The 22,745-nt window shown below is 36.5% G+C and overlaps 1 protein-coding gene across 1 annotated transcript; it reads right to left on the bottom strand.

The window, feature by feature from the left end:
- Nucleotides 1-403: 403 nt before the first annotated feature.
- On the bottom strand, nucleotides 404-22,467 carry LOC126725167 (polyadenylate-binding protein 6-like). The gene is made up of 4 exons (XM_050429703.1): nucleotides 22,209-22,467; nucleotides 6,690-6,984; nucleotides 1,130-1,344; nucleotides 404-1,051 (listed from the first exon to the last, which is right to left on the bottom strand). Exons 1-4 carry the CDS (start codon nucleotides 22,357-22,359, stop codon nucleotides 630-632), a joined length of 1,083 nt encoding a protein of 360 aa, XP_050285660.1. The 5' UTR covers nucleotides 22,360-22,467; the 3' UTR covers nucleotides 404-629.
- Between the last annotated feature and the right edge of the window lie 278 nt (nucleotides 22,468-22,745).

Genomic DNA, 22,745 nt, shown 5'->3' with positions numbered 1-22,745 from the left:
AAAGAAAAAGAAAAATAATTAATGTTTTGACAGCTTTTTTCACTTTCCATAGAAGTGTTGTCAAAACTTTCCTAAAATAGATTCTTAACCAATGCCCTTAGGGCACTAGTTAGCATTTTCCAATAAGTTATTGGATCACAATTTGCAACACTTACACATTAAACCACTACTGAAACTCGGTGAAAAATAGAAGATTTATTGCGCCAATCAATACATATAAGCTTGTTATGGATTTAACTTTTGAGTGTGTCACCAGAGTTTTCCTAAGTTTGGCTATGTAGTGCGTGCCAAGGCAACCAGGCACAAATAAAGCCTCATGTTGACATAATATGCAAGGATTTTATAACCTCATGTTGATTTCGGTTTCGTCTATAGAAACAAACTATTCAAGCTGACCAGAAACTACATTCAAACTTTGGAATTCTTATTAAAATATCTTTGTAATATTGCACAATATTAATATATCAACCACATTCTTCAACATTCATAAGAAAACACCAAACTCCATCCCTCCACAAAAATTAGAACAAAAATAAAAGATCGTCTTCCTCCAAACCATTCAAAAGGAATCATTATTAACTCAAAAAAAAAAAAAAAACTGTAATCATGCATTTCACAAGTGGCACCGCCTACATCTCGGAGATCTCATAAAACTCTATTTTGTTGACCTTACCAAGGAACCATTCCTCAGAGATCTTGAATCGATCTTCATTGAAAAACGGTTCAACATCTTCCCACGGTTTCATGACTTCCTCCTTCTTACTGTTAACGTGTGTATACACAACTTTGTAACCAGGCCATGGACTGGTGAGACTAATTCTCTCCGATACACCATTATGTTTATGATCACCCCTTAGTTCCCCTAGGAATTGAAGGAAATCTGATATATTACGAAAATCATTCATATTGACACGTGCAATTAATTGCCTCCGATTTCTTTCAATCACAAAAATTGGGACTTCTACAGAATAATGACCTGAGACTTCTTCAGGATTGTTATCTTCAGTCACAGCTTGCATTACAATACCTCTTATGTACAAACGATGTGTACCTGATTAAAGAATATTAGTTATATAATAATTGAAAAAGAAAAAGAGAAGTAAGAGACATGACCAAATTGAATGTTTACCAATATATCTGCCATGTAAGTTCCTCATAGCTCCTTCAGCCCCTTCTGATGTATGATAGCTAACAAAACCAATACCACTCGATTTACAATTTCTATCTTTCTCGATTTTGACAGTGCATTTCCCGTACAAAGAGAACGCTGATACAATATAGTTCTCGTCTGGATCTTTTGAATGATATTCCACATAGAGAACCTTGCAATCATTATATTTTGAGCTGAATAAAACCCAACTCATCAGTTACAAGGTTTGAAAAAAGAAACAAACAAACAAAAAAAACAAACAAAACAAAACAAAATAATGCAATTATTATCAAAATCCACGGATCCATCCAAAGAGTTACAATAGAAACCTGTTAGATTCTAAAAGTTGGCAAACTATAAACACAAACTTGTCTAAATATAAATCTTAAAGTTTAAAGGGTATATTAGACAATGCTCAAGATGTTGCAAGTTATAATACAAAAACAAGGAAGCTACACGTTCAAGAAAACAAAACTTGCCAAGCTCGACCAATCGACATTGTGGTTCGACCGATCGAACTACGTTTCTACAAAATTTTAATTTCGTTCCAACAGCCCATTAAGCTTATCAGATGATTAGGGTTTTAAGTCTAATTCACTAAGTATATAAAGAAAACCCTAAGGCACGTTTTGTAGAGACTTTAGAGCTTCTCTTTTGAGATCTAAAAGGTTCTGTGCCTTCTTTTTTCAAAGTCACTATCGGAAATCTTTCTACACACAATTTGAACCGGTAAATTTGAAGTTGCTGCATCACTAGTCATCAAAGATGCTAGAGATCTAAACCTTTAAGAGTGGTCTTGGAGTCATAGACTAGAAGTCTATGTGGGAGATCTAAAGCGTGAACTGGAGGTTCATGTGACTAAAGATCTACATCTAAGAAGTATGAGGGGTTCAGAGCTCAGTTTGGTAACTGTAGTTAGAATTACTAGGAATTGGTATTCTTTACTGTAAATCTCAATTTGGTATAGTGGATTGTTCTTTTGGGATAGTTCCCCCTAGGTTTTTACCTTGAAACTAGTTTGTTTTATTGGTGTCTAGGTCATTACATCTTGTGTAACACAACTTCTTGAACAACTTCATGCACTGTGTAGTTAAAAGGATTTTAAGGTAGGCTATGGTTCTTCTACGACATGGGGGGATTTCGCATTTTTTTCATTGAATCCAAGTTTTTTCAATTAGTTGTAGAGGAAGAGGGACGTTATTTCTTGCTATGGATTTTTGAGAGGGGCAAATACTTTATGAGATCAGTCTTCATGGGCAAGAATGCAACACAATGGCTAATGAATAATATTGAACACATTGTTGTTGGGGCAAGTTCCAAATAGTTTTTTACATTCAGAGAAGGTGACACTGCTTTTCTCTCCAACGGAGCACCAACTCTTTTGGTCAATTCTTACTATTGATTGAACTCAAAGTTGACGGGTCTAGGAGATCGATTATTATCCCTGAAGGCAAAGAGATATATGGTTGGAGGGCTTTTGGCCTTGAACTAAGAAAGATGTTGAATCCTTCCCAATATGCGGTGGGTGGAACTAGTCATCCAAAATTTATTCCTCAGGTTCTTAGGCATAACTTGGAGGCTCAAAACTCTAGAACTTTTGCTGAAGCTGTGCAAGGCTTTCATGGAAGAGTAGAGGATAGAAAACTAAACCTCTCGTTCTATCGAGATTTGGTTCTCTATCTATCAAGATGTCTGTTTCTATATATACTCGAGGTCAACTTGTTTCATTTCATTCTTAAATATCTCAATCTCTTTCTCTTCTCTCTCGATCCAAACACCTTCTTTTCACTAAAATCCTTCTTCCCATCAAGATTTCAGCCCATTCCAAGCTTCAATCCTTTGGTATGTGCTCTAAATATTCTCTCTTTCTCCTCGTTCATGCATTTTGTGACCTAGGTTTAGGTTTTGGTTTTTTTGGGTTTTTCAATTCTTGTGAAAATCTTTGGGTTGTGTTTTGTTCATAAGTTATCACATCATGCATTGCATTCTCTGTTATTATAACTATGTTTCATTCATTCTAGGTTTGTGTGACTAATTATAACTTGTGAGTGTTGTAGTTTGGATTGGGTTTTTGCCCATGATGCAATTTTTTTTTGGTTTGCACGTAACATGTTCAAGCATTACAATGCATTGCACTTCTCTTTCCTTCTTTCCTGAGCATCTTCTCTACTGTGTTGTTCTTTTTCTTCTCCTTTAGTTTTCTAAGTATAGCACCCAAAAAGTTTATCCCTTCTAAGAACCCGATCACTTGTTGTGGTTCTTCTTCTTCTCTTCCCTTTCTTTCTGCTAGGGATAGGTTCCATGATTCAGGCTCCCAAAAGGATTTTGATGAGAACTTCAGTGACAGGGCGATTCATTCGAAATGTCGGGTCATTCTATCTGATTTCCCAAACACTTCTCTACCCAGTGCATTTAACAATCGAGGTTGGGAATCTTTATGTGAGAAACCCTTAAGGTGTCCCAACATGTATATAGGAGTTCTACTCCAACATACACGCTATCGATACCTCTATTCCTTGGTTTACTACGGTATTCAGAGGCACACGTATCGTAGTTACCCCAAAGCTCATTTCTGAGGTACTACACGTTCCTAGGGTAGCTCATCCGGATTATCCTAATCATCTTCGTCTCGGTTCTCTCTCTCTCGATGAGTTGGCCACATGTTTTTGTGAAATGGCCAAAGTGTGGGGTGCATTGGACTTCAAAACTTCCCCACCATTGACTTTGCTAAGAGTCCTCGGATCCTTATTATGGTGATGACCTTTGTTCTCACTCCACAGTCACACTATAACTGAGCCTCATGCTATAAACATTGCTATATTATTTTAAAATTCAATGTTTTTCACACATGTTGAAAAGATAGTGGAAAGAGCTAATTCTGATTTTGTAGGAGTATGTACCAGGAAGTACATGCACTCATGGGTTAATTAAGAAATTGATATTTCTTGTTTATGCACCCTCTATAACTTAGTTAAGCACTAAGGTCATCATTAGTACATTGCATGTTGTCATGCATTGCATTTGCATTTTATACATTTAGCATAATGTATGCTTTTTTATTTTTGGTCATAAAAAAAATGAAAAACAAAAATTAGTGTTTTTTTTTTTTTTTTTTTTTTTTTTTTTTGTATTGCACACCATTTATTGTGTGATTAAGGTTGGCCAATGAAACTTTGCATTCATGACTGTGTACTATATTTAGCTTTGTTAAACTTTGATATGCACCTCACTAGTTTGCATTATATTATGCTTAATTGTGTTATGTATTTTTAGTTTTTGATCAAAGGATCTTGATTCTGATGTTACATATTTTGATTGTAAAGACTAAAAAATCTTAGAAAAAAGACATAAACAACCATTTTACCACTAGTGTAGAGCAATCTGTGTGTTTCTCATAAAAAATGATGAAGAGAAACCTATTGCTAAAAATCCTTGAACAAAGGTGATGCAATTTTTTTTTTTTTAAATGTGTACAATAGTGGGCTTGAAAGAAAAAAAAATAAAAATATATGTGCCCTTGTTTATGACTATGCATTAAGCTTTTAAGCAAATTAAAACAATAAATAAATAAAAATAATAATGAAAGCATTAGTCAATATATTGTAACTCTATATTGAGAGATGTGGGAGTTATAGGTTGTACCTCTTTAGGTGATAGTCACTTTCAAAAAAATGTGGTTGATAATGTAAAAAATTTGCTTGAATTCTATCCACATATCACCTATTTCGTGTTTTGTACACATACTAGTTACACACACTACATGCAAATCTTTGCTAAATCACGTACATGAGAATATGTGTGTTGTCTAATTTGGCCATCTTTAATTACATATAATCTGATGTGTGAATGCAATTTTCTTTGTTTTGGGTGGGAATTTGAAGAAAAATGTGATAAAAGTTTTAAATCTTGTGATTTTCAGTTCTTGATTGATTTAAGTGTGAGGATTTGAGTGCCTCGTGTTTTTTGAAACTCACTAGATCTTGTTCATGTGCATTACATCTCATAAAAAATGCTTTCAAGTTGTTTTCCTACATAAAATTTCTAGACATTTAAGTTTCAAAATTTTTTCATTGGTTCGACCAATCGAACCTCGACCGATCGAAAATGTCCAGATTTTTCCTGATTCGATTGATGCTCAACATATCAAAAACTCCCTGAAAATTTTCTTGATTAATGCTCAATTCCTCTTGACTGATTGAAACTTGAAAATTTTCAGTTTTTAGGTTCCTGACCAATCAGTCTTGTCATGCACCATTTGTGATTGGATTCGCATGTATTGCACATATAAATTAGGACATGCATTGCATTGTTTTCTTTATCTATCTTGTATTTTTGCAATCATATTGTTTATCATTGTGATTCATGTTTTTTATTAGTTTTTATTTCCACACGTGTTGATGTGCCCTTTAGAGTATTTCAGGAAAGAAAGGTACATTTCAATCAAGATCTTCTACCTCTTCTAGCAACTTTTGAGTTAGAAATCTTAGATTGATATTTGTGATGTATTTGGGCATTTTATTGTAATAGGGTTATTCTTGTATTTGAGCATTTCATTTTGTACGTAAGTTTTGTCATAGATTGCCAAAGAGGGAGATTATTAGGTTTTAAAAGTTTAGAACAATTGGCAAACCGTGAACACAAACTCGTTTAGATATAGATCTTAGAATTTATAGGGTATATTAGACAATGTTCAAGGTGCTGCAAGTCAAAATACAAGAATAAGGAAACTGCAAGTTCAAGAAAACAAAAATTGCCAAGCTCGATCAATTGAGACTGTGGTTTGACTGATCGAGCTGCGTTTCTACAAAATTTTAATTTCGTCCCAACAGCCCATTAAGCCCATCAGATGGTTAGAGTTTCAGATCTAATTCATTAAGTATATAAAGAAAACCCTAAGGCACATTTTGTAGAGACTTTGAAGCTTCTCTTTTGAGATCTAAAAAGTTCTGTGCCTTCTCCTTTCAAAGTCACTACCGAAAATCTTTCTACACATAATCTGAACTGGTAGATCTAAAGTTGCTACATCACTAGTCATCAAGGGTGCTAAAGATCTAAACCTTCAAGGGTAGTCTTGAAGTCATAGACTAGAGATCCATGTGGAGATCTAAAGCATGAACTAAAGGTTTATGTAAGAGCAGATCCACATCAAAGAAGTTTGAGGGGTTCAGAGTTCAATTTAGTAACTGTAGTTAGATTTACTACAAATTGATATTTTTTACTGTAAATTTCAATTTGGTATAGTAGATTGTTCTCATGGGATAGTTCTGCCTAGGTTTTTACCTTGAAACTAGTTTGTTACATTAGTTTTCTTGGGTCATCACATTTTGTGTAATTTAGATTTTTGCTGTGCATGTTGATTGTGGTGATTGTTTAACCTATATCTGATTAATTGACCTAAATAACTACTTGGCTAATAAATTAGGTTAAATACTATGTATTTCAGGGGTCTAAAACCTAAGAAAACCAATTTCATATGTATACATGTGAGAGTAAAATGGAATGCAAATAAGAACCACAAGGAAGAAAATAAATTACTTACAATTTCATGCCATACTTGTCAGCAATGTTGAAAAATTTAATGGCATTTGTAGCAGATGTCTCTGAGTTGAACTGCACAATCCGATAGGATGTATCAGGATGTTGCAATACCACTTCAAAAGAATCAACAGCACCAAAACGGGACAATAAAGCCTCGAAGTCATCATTATTGATAGGGCCAGTAATTGACACCCACAATTTTGCATTACTACTAGGACATTGCTTTTCACACCACGTGATAATCATTGGCTTTCCCTTCAATTCTGTCTTGTTTAGCTTATCCATAGCTTCCTTTGCTGTTTAAGAAAAACCAAACAAATGTTATCTATGCTTTTATTAAGGGAAAAGATTCAATTTATGCTTGCCAATATATATATATATATATAAAGAACCTGACATCAAATCTGCCACAAGTTGAATAATAACCAAGAACAATGCACATGAACAATACACGCGAACAGTAACATCCTAAACAATGACAAGATGCAAAAGGAGAAGATTACATAAATTCTATTAGGCTCTAAAAATTTGAGGTAGCATCTCTAAAAGGTCTGCAGTAGGTTAGAATTGTTGATAAGTCTTTCTTGAATGGTGTTTGGTAAGGGTTTAGCTATTTAGGTAATAAAAAATTATATCTCTCTAAATTTGGGAAGAATTTAATGGTTGGTGGTGTAGAAACAATGAACCTAGGTTCAGATTCCCTAAAAAATCAAACTTAAGAACAAAAAGACAATTACGCCCTTAAGTTTACTAAGATATTGGAATTATCTTCCTATGAATATTTTTATGATGAAAGCCATCATTTCCTAGAGAAACTAGGAGCACATTTGAAGATCATGTGTTATTAAAGAAGTCACGAGTCTTATATATACTTTTGAGTCTTATTTATACATAAGGTTCTCCTATTTGGTTTAGAAACACCTTATGTAATTACTTTCTTTTAGGGAAAATGTAATTTAGAAGTTCTGGTCTTTCTAGTAATAAGGATTTTAAATAGCCTAGTGTAATCAATCAAATAGATAGAGAAATTAAATTTAATAAATGTGCTTACTTAGGGAGCTCAGTGTGATTGCGTTATTCTTATGTGTTTCTCATTCAAATTCAAATTGTTATCAAAGTCCAATTTGGTTTCTGTCACACGTCAAATTGGCATCAAAGCGACTAAAGTTTTTGTCCTATGTCAATTTGGTATCAAGGCAGGTATGATGTTTTCACGTGGGAGATCCTAAACAAGCCGATTGACATGGGAACAGAGTAAGGCGCTTCTTAGAGAAGAAATTATTCTTTTTATTTCTATTTTTATAAGTAATAAAAATATATAAAAATTAGAAAAAGGAGTCACCTAAGCATATAGGAAATATATTAAGGTAAACAATCAATTGCATAAATTTAATAAATCAACAATAGAAAATAAAGAAAGATTCCTCAAGGCTAACAGCCAGTCCAATAATGTTCTGAAAAGAACAACTTGAGATCAGACATAGAACTTTTGGTAAGATGATATACTTGATCAACTATGTTGAAGCTAGTTCTAGTCGTCTTAATAAGGATATTTTTGTAATCATGTTATAGACCCTAATATAAATTATGCTAAGATGTGTGCTTGATAAGTTAAATCCTCAACCTCTCTCTCTCTCTCTCTCTCTCTCTCTCTCTCTCTATGTTTTACTATTCCTCATTATTCTCACTTCCAATGCCTTCTCCTCCTCCTCCTCCTCCTCCTCCTCTAGAACCTTTGGCTTCCCAACCTTATCCTCTCTTGTAGGTTTATCAGTGATCTCGAGAAATGCGTGTTGTGTCATTTAGCCCCAAGACTACATCTTCTTTGTCTGAGGTTCCTGCTCCATCTTCTTCCCTTCCAGAGGCTAATGATTTTTATCTATTGCTTTAAGACAAGGTAACCACACTTGCACTCCACCTAATTGCAAATTTTGTGTCCTATCATCATGTTTCACCTTGTCTACATTCATTTGCTTGTAGTATGTCCTCTATTTCTATTCCCTCTTCTTCTGAATAGGCCTTGCCTTCACTTGGATGGAAACATGCTATGGATGAAGAAATGAGTACTCTTCATAAGAATAAAACCTGGGAACTTACTGGCCTTCTACCTGGAAAACAAACGGTAGGTTGTTGTTGTTGGGTATACACTATAAAGTACCTCCTTGATGGATTTGTTGAGCGCCTTAAGGCGCGGTTAGTTGCCAAAGGTTCTACATAGATATATGGTGTTGACTATCTAGAGACATTCTCTCTTGTGGCATGCTTAAATTCAGTTCGTATCCTACTATTGGTTACAATTAGTCACTCTTGGCCTTTATATCAACTTAATATCAAGAATGCTTTCTTTTATGGAGACCTTCAAGAGGAAGTATACACAGATCAACCCCTGGGTATGTTGCTTCTGGTAGTGAACATCTTGTTTGTTGATTAAGAGAGGCATTGTATGGTTTGAAGCGATCTCCTCATGCATGGTTTGATCGATTTAGTGTTGTACTTGGGTATGGTTTCCAGCATTCTCATTTTGTCTTTGTTCATTATTCTTTCGCTAGCACTATTATTTTGATTGTTTATATGGATTATATATTATATTTGGAAGTGACTCTGCTAGTATCGTTGGCTTAAAAAGATATTTGGGTCTACAATTCCATACTAAGGACTCAAAATCTCTTTTCTATTTTTTGGGGATTGAAGTTGCTCACTCCTCTTAGGGTGTATTTTTGTCTCGACAAAAATATGTTCTTGATTTTTTGTCTGAAACTGGTTTCTTGGGTGCTTGTCCAGTTGATACTCCTACGGACTCTACTCTTAAACTTGATAAGGAGCAAGGTGACCTATTTAGTGATGTCAATCAATATCATTGCTTGGTTGGGAAGTTACTTTACCTTAAAGTTACTCGTCCTGACATTACTTATGCGATTGGTGTGGTTAGTCAGTCTATGTAGGCTCCTCGTCAACCTCACTATGAAGGTATTTTTCGTATCTTGCATTATCTCAAAGGGGCTCATGAGCGTGGACTTTTGTACAAGCCCTTTCCTTCTTTGTATGTGACAGTTTTAGTGATGCTAATTGGGCTGGTAGTTGTTCTGATCGACGGTCCACCTTTGGCTATTGTACCTTTGTTGGTGGCAATCTTTTTACTTGGCTTAATAGCAGAATGTTATTGCTCATTCTAGTGCTGAAGCTAAGTATTGAGCTATGGCTCACACTGCTTTTGAGATGTTATGGGTTTAGTCTCTCCTTCGCAACTTGGATATTAATGTTCCTACTCCTACGCAAATGTATTGTGATAATCAAGTTGCCATCTTTATTGCTAACAATCCCGTGTTTCATGAACATACCAAACACATTAAGGTTGATTTCACTTTATTTGGGATTTATTGATGTAGAAAATGATTGTCACTCCCTTTGTTCATTTAGATAATCATGATATTCTTAGAAAGTCTTTAGGTCGTACCTCCTTTCAACAATTGCCTTCAAGTTAGGCATGTTTAATGCTTATGTTCCAACTTGAAGGGGAGTGTTAGAGTTAGTTCTAGTCATCATCTATTTTAGCATATTGATAAGGGTATTTTTGTAATCATGTTATAAACGCTAATATAAACATATGCTAAGGTGTGGACTTGATAAGTTAACACCTTCAACCATTCTTTTCTCTCTCGTTGTTCCACTCTTCCTCATTATACTCATTTAACCCTAAATCTTCATATTTTATAACTCAACTAACTGAATATTGTTCAACAGGATGATTTGTGAGTGATTGATAATGCAAGAAAATATATATTAGTATTTATTAAGCCTATTAAAGTCTTTGATAGTTAAATAAAAGCTTTGGGATTCAATTCCCACCTACACCAAAAACCAATTGGTATCTTGGTCTGATGATATAGAGCTATAGTAAAGAGCTAACGCCATAAGTTGAAACCATTACCAAAAAAAAAAAAAAACACCTAAAATAATAGAAAGCGAGCACATAACTGTTGCTCCATTCAAGAGTGGACTGCGATTTCAAATTAATACAGAGATGCCTCAAGTGTATTTAAAGGATTTCATAGATGCTATAGAAATAGCTATCTGGTTTGCTGGCACAGCAGCCTTTGTTGGGTATTGATTCAATGCCTCAAGGTGTAGTATTAAGAACAGCCTTATGATTCACCACCAGTCCAGCTTCAGGAATAGCCCAAGGAATGCTTTATAAGGACAATGACTACAAAGGAGTAAGGTAAGCATAATGTTGATCATTGAACAGTCAAGACCAAGGGAGATATTGACGTTACTGCTATAGATTCAATTCAAGAAGGATTTCAAGCTAAAAAGCCATCCAAGCATTGATTTCATTATTCCAACTGAATTCAACAATATGGTGGGAAAGAACGATTCTTTATCCTTAATACTTTCAAAGGTGATTGAAGAATTGGTGCAATTTTCAACTTCAAAAGCTATCATGCTTCAACATGTTAAAACTCAAGGCCAAAGTTTTTCCAATTGGGGGAGAATGATGCAGTCTTGGAAATTCGCCTATTTGAAACTTATTTTATAGGACACATATGTGAAGTCTAATTGAAGTCTTGTAATTTTGAGGGTCTAGTTATGTGTGTCCTAGGGTTAAAACAGGTTTTTATCTGGGTTTTCATTTAACATGTTATGGTCAGTTTTGTATTTAGGCCCAAAATTATAATTTATGCAATTGCAAATTAAAGATATTACAGTAGTTTAGTTAAGTCAATAATTTTCAAGGAAAACTTAAGTATCTTAGGTTTTATTTTCTTTGAGTTCAAGTCAATAATTTATTAAGTTTTTAGTTTCTTAGTCAAATCAAGAGTCCAAATAATACTAGTACAAGAAATAGTTCATATATATATATATATAGTGTATAAGTTTGTGTGTTAGAGACAGAGATGAAGCTAATCAATAAAATAGTGTTTTTTTTTTTTTTTTGGGGGGTATTGAGACCTTATTGTTATTTTTTACCTATCTATTCTCTTTTCTTCTCTTTCTTTTGGTACTGTTCATATAACTTGTGTTTTATTTTCGTTCTTTCTTACAACCCCAAATCAAGCCATTTCTTTAACATATCAAAATTCTAATACCCCACCTACTTTCTTCTACCAAATAGCCACCAAATAATTATTCAAACCACTTTTTAATCCTACCACAACACCATAACTCTTTCTTCAACGAAATTTAACCTTAGATTCATAACTTCCTAACCTTAAACTCACCACAAGCACATGTAGAAAAATTCCTCAAATTTTCCTATGTCATCGAGAATTTTCAAGCCAAAACATGATGTTGAATTGCAAGACTACATGTAAGAAGGTCTGCAAAGCCAGGGCAGCCAATAGAGACTCTCAAACATAAAGTTAAAGTGCAATAACAGGAAGCTGGAAAACCAGGTCAGCTCGTTAATGTAGCCTGAAAAGATTTTTTTTTTTTTTTTTTTTTTTTTTGGGGTTATAAGTAACAATATTTCATAAATCAAAAGCCCCAAGTACTCCGGGAATGTACATGGAAAGGATTACATCAAGATCGGAAATTACAATGATCAAGCATAACAAAAAAATTAGAGCAAGAAAAAGAAGTGAAAACAGAACACCAAGCAAATAGAGAGTGGAGGAGGAGAGATTTAATCTCAAGAATCGACCGGTCCGTCCCCTCAAAGTATCTATTGTTCCTTTCCCCCAAAGACACCATAACACACCATAACTTCCTAACCTTAAACTCACCACAAGCACATGTAGAAAAATTCCTCAAATTTTCCTATGTCATCGAGAATTTTCAAGCCAAAACATGATGTTGAATTGCAAGACTACATGTAAGAAGGTCTGCAAAGCCAGGGCAGCCAATAGAGACTCTCAAACATAAAGTTAAAGTGCAATAACAGGAAGCTGGAAAACCAGGTCAGCTCGTTAATGTAGCCTGAAAAGATTTTTTTTTTTTTTTTTTTTTTGGGTTATAAGTAACAATATTTCATAAATCAAAAGCCCCAAGTACTCCGGGAGTGTACATGGAAAGGATTACATCAAGATCGGAAATTACAATGATCAAGCATAACAAAAAAATTAGAGCAAGAAAAAGAAGTGAAAACAGAACACCAAGCAAATAGAGAGTGGAGGAGGAGAGATTTAATCTCAAGAATCGACCGGTCCGTCCCCTCAAAGTATCTATTGTTCCTTTCCCCCAAAGACACCATAACACACAATGTGGGACAGCCCACCATAGGTCTATATTGTGCTGTCTACCAAATGGACCCTGCCAAGATGCAAATAAATCTGCAACACTTTGAGGCATCACCCAAATCACACCAAAAAGGCTCCAAACCATAGACCATAGCTCGAAAGCAATGGGACAATGAAGAAGAAGATGGTTTACCAACTCCCCACTTCTTTTACACATATAACACCAATCCATGACGGGTACACCCTTATTCCACAATCTACCAAGGATCAAAATCTTGCCTAAGGCGGCAGTCCAAGAAAAGAAAGCAACTTTAGGAGGGATGTTTGAGTGTCACACAAGTTTCCACAAAAAGAGGTTGGCAGGGGTTGAGAAGAGGGATAAATAGAACTCACTAACCTTAAAGCCCTTATTCTTTGTCGACTTCCAGCAAAGTTTGTCTTGCCCCTCACCAGTAAAGGTCATAGAGTGTATAAGATTCCAAAAAATATCAAATTGTTCCATCTTCCAATCTTGGGGCTCTCTATAGAATCGAAGATCCCAAAGTAGTCTCTAATTAGGAAAAGACATGACATCCACAAGATAGGAATCCTTGTTACAACTAAAGCTGTAAAGTTTCGAAAATGCCTCCCAAAGAGTACAACCCCCACACCACAATTGATGCCAAAGTTTAATTCTACTACCATTGCCAACTTTGAAGATGATGGATTTAGAGAAAACTAGCCAGCCTTGTCTTATAGTTCTCCATAGAATAACACCATAAGCAGCTGTTACTTCTTGTGTACACCACCCACCCCAAATATTCCCATACTTGATCTCGATAACCTGCCGCCAAAGGTGGTTTGTCTCTATGCCGTACCTCCACAACCATTTACTAAGCAGAGCTTGGTTAAATTTTCTCAAATTCTGCACACCCAATCCACCAGAATTCAAGGGGCTACACACCTGGGCCCAATTAACCAGATTGAATTTGTGGGACTCATCAATACCACCCCATAAAAAATCCTACTGGAGTTTCTCAATGCGATTTGCAACATCCACCGGAATAGGAAAGAGAGATAGGTAATAAGTAGGCAAAGTTGAGAGAGTGCTTTTAATTAAAGTAACCTTACCACCTTTTGATAGATAAAAACGCTTCCAACTAGCTAATCTTCTCTCCATTTTTCAAGAATAGGGTTCCAAATTGCCCTATCCTTAAATTTAGCTCCCAACGGAAGTCCCAAATAATTCATTGGCAGTGAGGCCTGCCTACACACTAAAAGGGCTACCAGCTCGCCCATATTTAACACATCACCAACTAGAACCAATTCAGATTTAGCCAAATTAATATGCAACCCTGACACAGCCTCAAATGAAGATAAAATGCCTCTCAATTTGCCAATCTAAGTAGGAAAAGCATCACAGAAAATTAGAGTATCGTTTGCAAAAAGGAGATGAGACACCATTAAGGAGGTATGAGATTTGGGACCCATAGTGAATCCTGAGATATGACCAACCAGAACAACCCCATCTAATAGCTGACTTAAAGCTTCCATCACAATAACAAATAAAAGCAGAGATAGTGGATCAGAATGGAAAATTTCACCGTGGAAATGCAAAACAAAATCCACTTCCTCCACTCAAAGAACCCACATCGCTGTAACATATAAATGAGAAAGTCCCAACTTACATGATCAAATGCTTTCTCCACATCCAGTTTACATAAAACACTTGAAACTCCTGCCTTCAGTCTACTATCCAAGCATTCATTAGCAATTAAAACCGAGTCCAAGATTTGCCTATCCGACACAAAGGCATTTTGGGTCTCAAAAATAATCCCCAAAATAACCCTTTTTAGCCTATTAGCTAGCACCTTGGATAGGATCTTATAAATGCCTCCCACAAGGCTAATAGGTCTAAAGTCTCTCACGCTAATAGCATTGACCTTCTTTGGAATAAGAGCAAGGAAGGTGGCATTAAGGCTTTTCTCAAAAATAGCCTGGGAATGGAAGTTGCCAAAGAGATCCATAAATTCCTGCTTTAAAAAAATCCCAACAAGATTGAAAGAAAGTCATTGAGAAACCATCTGGCCTCGGAGATTTGTCTACATTGCAATCTTTGATAACACCATAGACTTCCTCTTCTTTAAAGGGTCTATCCAACCAAGCTGCATTCTCTCCGGAAATCCTAGAAAATTTCACTTCATCAAGGAGTGGTCTTTGCCCTTCATTCTCGGAATATAACTGTTTGTAAAAGAGGGAAATGCAAACAGCTATGGAACTTGGATTTGATGTCAATTCACTCTCTACCACCAGATTGTTGATGGTGTTAAATCTTCTATAAGAATTTGCAGTTCTATGGAAGAACTTAGAGTTTCTATCTCCTTCTCAAATCTAGAGCACCTTAGATTTCTGTCTCCAACAAATTTATTCCATAAGGGTTACCTTTTCAAGCTCAATGCGAAGCCAATCCTTCTCCAATATCTCCTCATCAATTAGAGGATGGCTATCTGCAATCAAATCTAAATCGTTTAGATCTTTGCACAACTTGCGCATCCTATTTTCCACATTCCCAAATTCTTCCTTGTTCCATTTCTTTAAATCCAACTTCAAAGCTTTCAATTTGCTTGCATTCCGAAAGCTTAGAGAACCTCAAAATGTGTAGCATTCCCACCAGGATCTCACTTTGTCCACAAAACCATCTACCTTTAATCACATGTTCTCAAACACGAATGGCCTACTGTCCCTCTGAAAATTCTCCCCTTCTACAAGGATTGGGAAATGATCCGAGAGCAACCTTTGGAGTCATCTTTGACGAATATTCGGAAAAATGTTCTTCACAATCCGAAGATAGTAGAAATCTGTCAAGCCTAGAGCGCGAAGCCACCTCCCTAGAAGTGGACCAAGTAAATGTACCCCCTTCCAAAGGCAAATCTATAAGACCTTGTTCAAAAATAAAATCTGAAAAATCAATCATAGCAGATGTGAAGGGACCTGAACCAAAACGCTCTAATGGAAATCGCACTACATTAAAATCACCACCCAAGCACCAAGGCACACTCCACCAACTATGAATTCCAGTCAGCTCCTCCCAAAGTAATCGCCGATCATAAGCAAAGTTTGGACCATAAATACCAGTAAAAGCCCATTCAAACTGATCCTCTAAACTTTTGAATTTACATGAAACAGAAAATCGACCCATCACTTCATCGATTTTTTCCACAGTCCTTCTACCCCACATCACTAAGACTCCCCCAGAAGCACCAATAAAGCCCAAATAAAGCCAGTCTACATGCTGGCAACCCCACAAACTTCGTATCTCTCTTCTGGATATGAACTCCATTTTTGTTTTCTAAAGACAAATAACATCAGCACCCCAACTTCTGATCATATTCCGAACCCAAAGTCTTTTGTCTCTATCATTCAGCCCCCTAACATTCTAAGAGATTATTTTTAAATTCATTGAGGTACCACTAAATCCCGATCCCTAACTACACTACTTGAAGCAGAGTCCTCCTCAAAATTCCAAGAGCTTAGTAAACTCTTCAATTCCTCAAGGCTAAAAACAGCCCAGTAATTTCCGCTTCGAAACCTTCCAAGGAAGTCCCCACAGATTTCCTGAACGCTTTAATTTGGCTAAGAACCCAAGGTGATAGATTTGTGGAAGCACCATCCACCTCCAAATGGACATCAGGGTTGGCCACGACCAAAGGTTGCACAAATAGGGGCTCCTCCATTACTACCTACCCCTTGAATTTATATTCTCCTCAATGTCCCACAGCTCACACTCCGAACATGAGACTACAAAGATAGTATCACACTCGTCTGCCTAGCTAACGATGCGCTTTTCTTCCTTAAAATTGTTTTTACCCTGACACACATCTCCTTCATGCTCTAAGAAATCCAAGATGCACCTAGGAGAGTGGTAAAGAGAGAGAGGGATTACAATCCGCTTCCCATCGCATAGCTCTAGGACCTAGTTATTAGAATTGCCCCAGGTGCTCTCCAAATCACCAACAAAATCCTTTATTGCAGGGCGAGACCCACCGTGTCCACCGTCAAGTTGACCTAGTGCCAAATCCTTAGATAAATTGCCCAACAGAGGTCTTGAACCCAAATCAACTTGCGAAACCTCCTCCTCGACCAATATCGGGAGCTCATGGTTCACCGTGACAACACTTCCGGAACCTTCATGCTCTGAGATCGCAGAATCAAGACCTACCGAGACATGCACAGGTTTGCCATAGACGGAGGCGTGTTTATCTTGAGCTAGGAGGTCCATCGACATCGTGTCTGAGGTGATCGTGGTCCTTGGAGCTTCTTTTATGAGTGGCTGAGTGACTAAGTGACTGAGAGACATGAGTCTGCGGGGTGGGTAAGGGGCGATGTGTTTTTGGGGTGGGTAAGAGGCTGAGTGAGGTTCAACAGCTTGGGCTGTGATTGTGAGTTATTGATGGACTTGATGGGCTTAGGCTGTAGTTTAGGTTCAGCATTGTGAGTAGGTAAAGCCAACGTATTGGGCTTGTGAGCCCAATAGTTATTCCCCTTTCCTTTTAAGAGTGTTACTCATTTCATTTAAGTTGGGCTTTGTCCTGGTCTTGTAATTGGGCCTATTGTTCAGTACTTCATGGTCCACTTCTCTAACCTCTGATGAAACTATATTCCACTTCCCATCGTTTCCACGTTCAACACATAGGAATAAGTGTAAGGCCAATGAATTAGTTTTGATTTTCCCATTAATATTAGACATAAATTCCACCCCAATCTGTGCCTTTGCCTTCTCCGAATACAGATCACATTGATCACGGTGAGGATAACTAGAAGCATGGGTTTTTGACTTTTGAAAAACCGCAACTTTCTCCTTTCCTTTAATACTACCACCATGCCTGTTATGTCCACCACCGTGATTATTCTGTCCGGTAGCCAACACAATTGGCTTTAATTGTCTATGCTATTGTCCCTGCCTAGCAAGGGAGGCTTCTAACGTCCTCCTCAGGTGCAAACCAAAACCCCTCCATCCACTCCCCATCCTCCCCTTCGGTATCACAATATTGCCCCGTCGTTGACCATGAAGAAGTTCAGAAAATAATAGGAACGTCCCATGGGCATTGGACCTCATCTGTAGAATGAGGACTTTCTCCCCCTCCCTTATTGTTCTAGCAAAGTGATCAGAAGATTGCTTAGAAAGCAATTCCTCCATGTGAAATAACAATCTAAAAGCACTCTCTCGTCCCATTAAAACAACAGAACGCAGCGAATTCCGGCCCCTCTCAACAATCCCTAGAATGAAAAAAGACCCCCCTTCCTTTTTTTTTTTTTTTGATAAGTAAAAGATATATTGATAAAAAAGGGGAACACCCTAGTGCACAGGAAGTGTACAAGGGAAAAGAAATCAAATACAAAAATTACAAGAGTCTAGGAAATCAATAAAAGAGGGGAAAGATTTATCTTGCAAAGCAAACAACCAATCCCTTAAAGTTCTAAAAAAGAGAAGCTTGAGGTCAGGAATAGAATTCTCAGTATCTTCAAAACATCTACTATTCCTCTCCCTCCAAAGACACCACAATAAGCAATGAGGAATGATGGACCAAATATAACCATTTCGATGACGACCAAAGCTGCCTTGCCAACACCACAACAGCCCCAGAACAGAGTGCGGCATAACCCAAGAAACTCCAAAAAGGCCCAAAACCATAGACCATAGATCCGAAGCAAAAGGACAATGAAGAAATAGATGGTCAACCGATTCACCATTACTCTTACACATGTAGCACCAATCCAGAATCCACACCTTCCTTTTACGTAAATTATCAATCGTCAAGCAACCCCTTCCTCGATTGAAAACTCAAAAAATTTGGATTCAATGAATAAAAACGTTGAACCACCCATAACGGATAAACACAAAAACAACCAACCGCCAAAGTGAAAAGCAACTGTAAAATGCTGCCCTGAGAAATGAACAACAGGAAAAAAAAAATGTAGCAAGCAAAAATCTATGGCTAATTCAAGGTAGCCAGGCCTTGTTTGTGACTAATCCGAGCTAGCCAGGCCTCTATGGATAAAGTTTAGTTGTGGGAAACTTAACAGGGTAGCAAAAGGAAATCCACTGAATCATTGTTGGCAATACAGTGAGTTGCTCTATCATTGTTGATGTAGCCTGAAAAGTGAGAAAAGCCAGCAACAGAGATATTGCTTACTTAAAAGTTAAAATCAGAAACTTTTGATGAAAAGAACACTTCTATTTTGCATTTAAGTTTTTAATTACTTTTGTTTGACACTAGGAGACTCCTAGCCTAATCTTTTTTTTTGGGGGGGGGGGGGGGGGGGGAGGGGGGGGGTGTGAACATTATTTAGGAGTTTTAATCCTTTTTTTATAAGTAATGAAAAATATGTTAAAAATATGAAAATGAAATTGCACCTGAGTATACGGGAAGTATAAAACAAGGACAAAGCACAATCACATGCATAAAGTAGAAGAGTCCATTAGGAGTCAAATCTTTTTGGGAAAAGGATTGGCAATAGCCTATATAAAATCTTCTATGTAGTTTACAAAGTTCATATAGAGAGTTTTTTTTTTTTTGGAAAGCTCAGTTTTGTTACTTAACCTTAGTTAAATACCTTAGCATCAAAATTGATTCAATAATTTTGAAGAATTAATCAAGAATCCTAATTTGTTGCTGAATTCCTAAGATTCTACATCAAAATTGGTATCATAGTCCACTAAAACTCCTATTCTGCCTGAATTTGGTATAATAGTAGGTTTCACCATGAAGTCTTCGCATCATGGGAGATCTACACAAATAGATTGACATGGGACAACAGTAAAACATTTCTTAGATAGGAAATTCTTCTAAGAGATCTTTAAGATGATTTTATTCAATTTTGGTATATTCTTGAACAAGTTGATTTGCATGGAGATGGACCATGCAAGAAAACATAATAATTTTTTTTTTTTGATAAATAAGAAAATTTTATTAAGGACTACTTCATGAGCAAAGGACAAGGAGAAGCCAAAGAATTACAAAAAAACTTATGTGAATAAAGAAAAGGAGTCTAAAAATGTTGCAATAGAATCACGAGTATAGCCGCTATAAAAAATTGCTAACAGTTGACTCCCTGTGAGCCCCACATCTTCAAATGGATGCTAATTATGTTCCCTCCAAATAGTCTACATCAAACACAAAGGAACAATGTTCCAAATAACCAAAAAAATGCTTACCCATCCAATTTCTCCAACCAAACATGACATCCTTCACCTCCCTGGTATGACCCTATGAATTCCAAAGCACCTATATGCAACCATACAATGAATCATAGGGTGATCGACTGTCTCCCCATTAAACTGGCACAAGCAATGCCATCCTACTAAGGTAGCCTCTTTTAATGAGATTATCACAGGAAAAAATCTTCCCTCATGCTGATTGTGCATGCTATGGAGGCACTTGACTAGTGCTCAATCCACAGGAACTTAATAAAGAAAATGGTATTGAGTTTGAGGGAAACACAGGTTGAAACTGGATGTAATATAAGAACTTGAGGGTATTGATCAATGGTTGTTTCACCAGAATTTTTGCTCCCAACAGCAGCTAATAGTGTTCATGTGTACCGTTGGCTTTGCCTTTAAAACTGGCTTGGGCAACAATGTACTATACATGAATACAAAGAAAAGCTAGAATCCATAATAGCAAAGTGATAAGTGAAGGTGCTTTACATGACATCATGCTGATGTCAGCGCCGGAACAGTCACATCGGTCATGGTTTTCCTCGTCTCTCTCTCCTTGTAATTACGGTGATTTTTTTGGAATTTTTGAGGCTTCTAGACCAAATTTTCTATTTTTCAATGTTTTTTTGGATTTTTGGTTAACTTTTGTCGACCTTTGGAGTATGTTTACCGTTTTACTTGGCTGGGCTTTGTTCCTTAAGGGCCGAATAGGACAAAGGAGGCTCCCTTTGATAGTTATTTGCTGGCTTGTGAAGTTTGATGCATGATTTTTGGATTTGTGAGTTTCGGCACTCTTGACTAGAGTTACTGTGTCAATCCTTTGATTGAGTTATTGAAGTTTAATCTATTTTCATCCTTCGAGAAGCCTAGTCTGTGCGGGAGATAAATTTTTTGGAGAAGTTGGTTCTCATCCTTAACTTTATTGTGTAACTAAAGGAAAGGGAAAAAGTAATTACAAAGAAAGCCACTGTAGGTCTGTAGCTTTATTGACGAGAAAAAGGGCTTTGTGGATGATATGCAAACTAAAGTCTTCACTTCATCTTGTTGTTTATGTTCTGTGGGTTTGGTTTTTTTGATTTGGACAGTTCTTTTGCAGCTGCACTTTTGTTGGTTCTTGGATTTTATTTTTGGGTGGTAGTGTGTCGGATGTCTGGATTTGAAAATAGTGAGGCAGTGGTGCAGACCAGGTGATGGTGGAGGTCATGTAATAAAGATCTTCACTTCATCTTGTTGTTTATGTTCTATGGGTTTGGTTTTTTTGATTTGGACAGTTCTTTTGCAGCTGCACTTTCGTTGGTTCTTGGATTTTATTTTTGGGGGGTAGTGTGTCGGATGTCTGGATTTGAAAATAGTGAGGCAGTGGTGCAGACCAGGTGATGATGGAGGCCATGTAATAAAGATGCAACCAAATAACCGAATCAATATTACATATGCATGACTATTTCAGGGGTGTTTGGTAGAGGAGTTTGAGTAATGTTGTTTAGGTGTTTTTGATATACGTGTAGGTGAAAAAGTATGTGAAAATGTGTATAATGTTGTTTAAAATGCTCAAAAGTGTGTTTAAACTAAGCTACCAAACACCCCCCTCATTACAGTAGCTATTATTGCATACCAAACATACACATTGTGTTCATATTTCGTTCTTCTCCTTCAATTCACTCTTAAAATTCCCCTAAAGTCCAATATAAAGTCCAAGGATCCTTATTTAGTACTGAATTCAAAAGATCCTACATCCAAATTGGTATGAGCCCATTAAAGAGTTTTGTCCTACATCATACATGGTTAAAGAAAAAATTTTAAAATATATATATATATAATTTGAACTGTGAATAGTAAAAAACAAAACAAAACAAAGAATGCTACAGCATGTAATCCTCCGTATTATCAAATGTTCTCAAAATTTCCAAGCTGCTTCTATATAATAATTTCGAAAGTTTGTCGGCTACCCCTTCCACAACTAATTAACCCAGATCTACCGTCGATTGAACACTAGAGAAAAAAAATCAAAAAATTCCCATAATTCTAATAATCATAGAGAAATCCAACTAACATATAAAATAGATCAAATGAGCTGATCCAATCAAAATATGAATACAGTCAAACAAATCACAATTTAAACGATTGAGAAAGTGGAGTAGTGGAGTACCGTGATTACTGCTCCGGAATTTGACGACGGCACAAGTAGAAGACTCGAAGTCAACGCTGCCCACCGGCCCCTCTTTAAAGAATAACTCCTTGAGATCATCCTCGGTGGCAAGTTCAGAAAGATTCTTAACCACCAATGTGCTTGAAGTCATCGATCCAACAAAAGGCACCTTAGAAATGGTACTTCCAGAAGTCACTGCAGAGAGAAGGCGAGAGAAAGGCCTATTGACTATTATACAAATTGGTATTGTCTCCTCCGGTTTTTTTTATTTTTGAGAAATGATCAGGCCAGCACAGTAACTAATTACTTTAATTCACGCTTATTATTCTTTTATTATTATTATTATTATTATGTCAAAATATTAATTAATTTTTTTTATAGATAGAGGCCGAACCCAATTTTTTATCCAAGAATAATAGACTTTAGGCGAAAACATCATTTTAATCCTTACATTTCAAGCATATAGTCAATTCGGTTCATATATTTTGGTAATAGTCAATTTGGTCTCTACTATTTTCATCTTGCAGTCAATTTGAT

Source organism: Quercus robur, chromosome 5, assembly GCF_932294415.1.
Source record: "Quercus robur chromosome 5, dhQueRobu3.1, whole genome shotgun sequence".
NCBI lineage: Eukaryota > Viridiplantae > Streptophyta > Magnoliopsida > Fagales > Fagaceae > Quercus > Quercus robur.
Note: the sequence above shows the minus strand (reverse complement) of the source record. Positions and strands in the feature narration are given on the sequence as shown.

What these genes read in the sequence shown, in the direction of transcription:
- LOC126725167 (XM_050429703.1), bottom strand. Translation starts at nt 22,359, where the DNA reads ATGACTTCAAGCACATTGGTGGTTAAGAATCTTTCTGAACTTGCCACC. An exon ending in GACAAGTATGGCATGAAATT is followed by an intron (nt 1,345 to 6,689) that starts GTAAGTAATTTA and finishes GGTTTTATTCAG; the next exon opens with CTCAAAATATAATGATTGCA. An exon ending in CTTACATGGCAGATATATTG is followed by an intron (nt 1,052 to 1,129) that starts GTAAACATTCAA and finishes TTCTTTAATCAG; the next exon opens with GTACACATCGTTTGTACATA.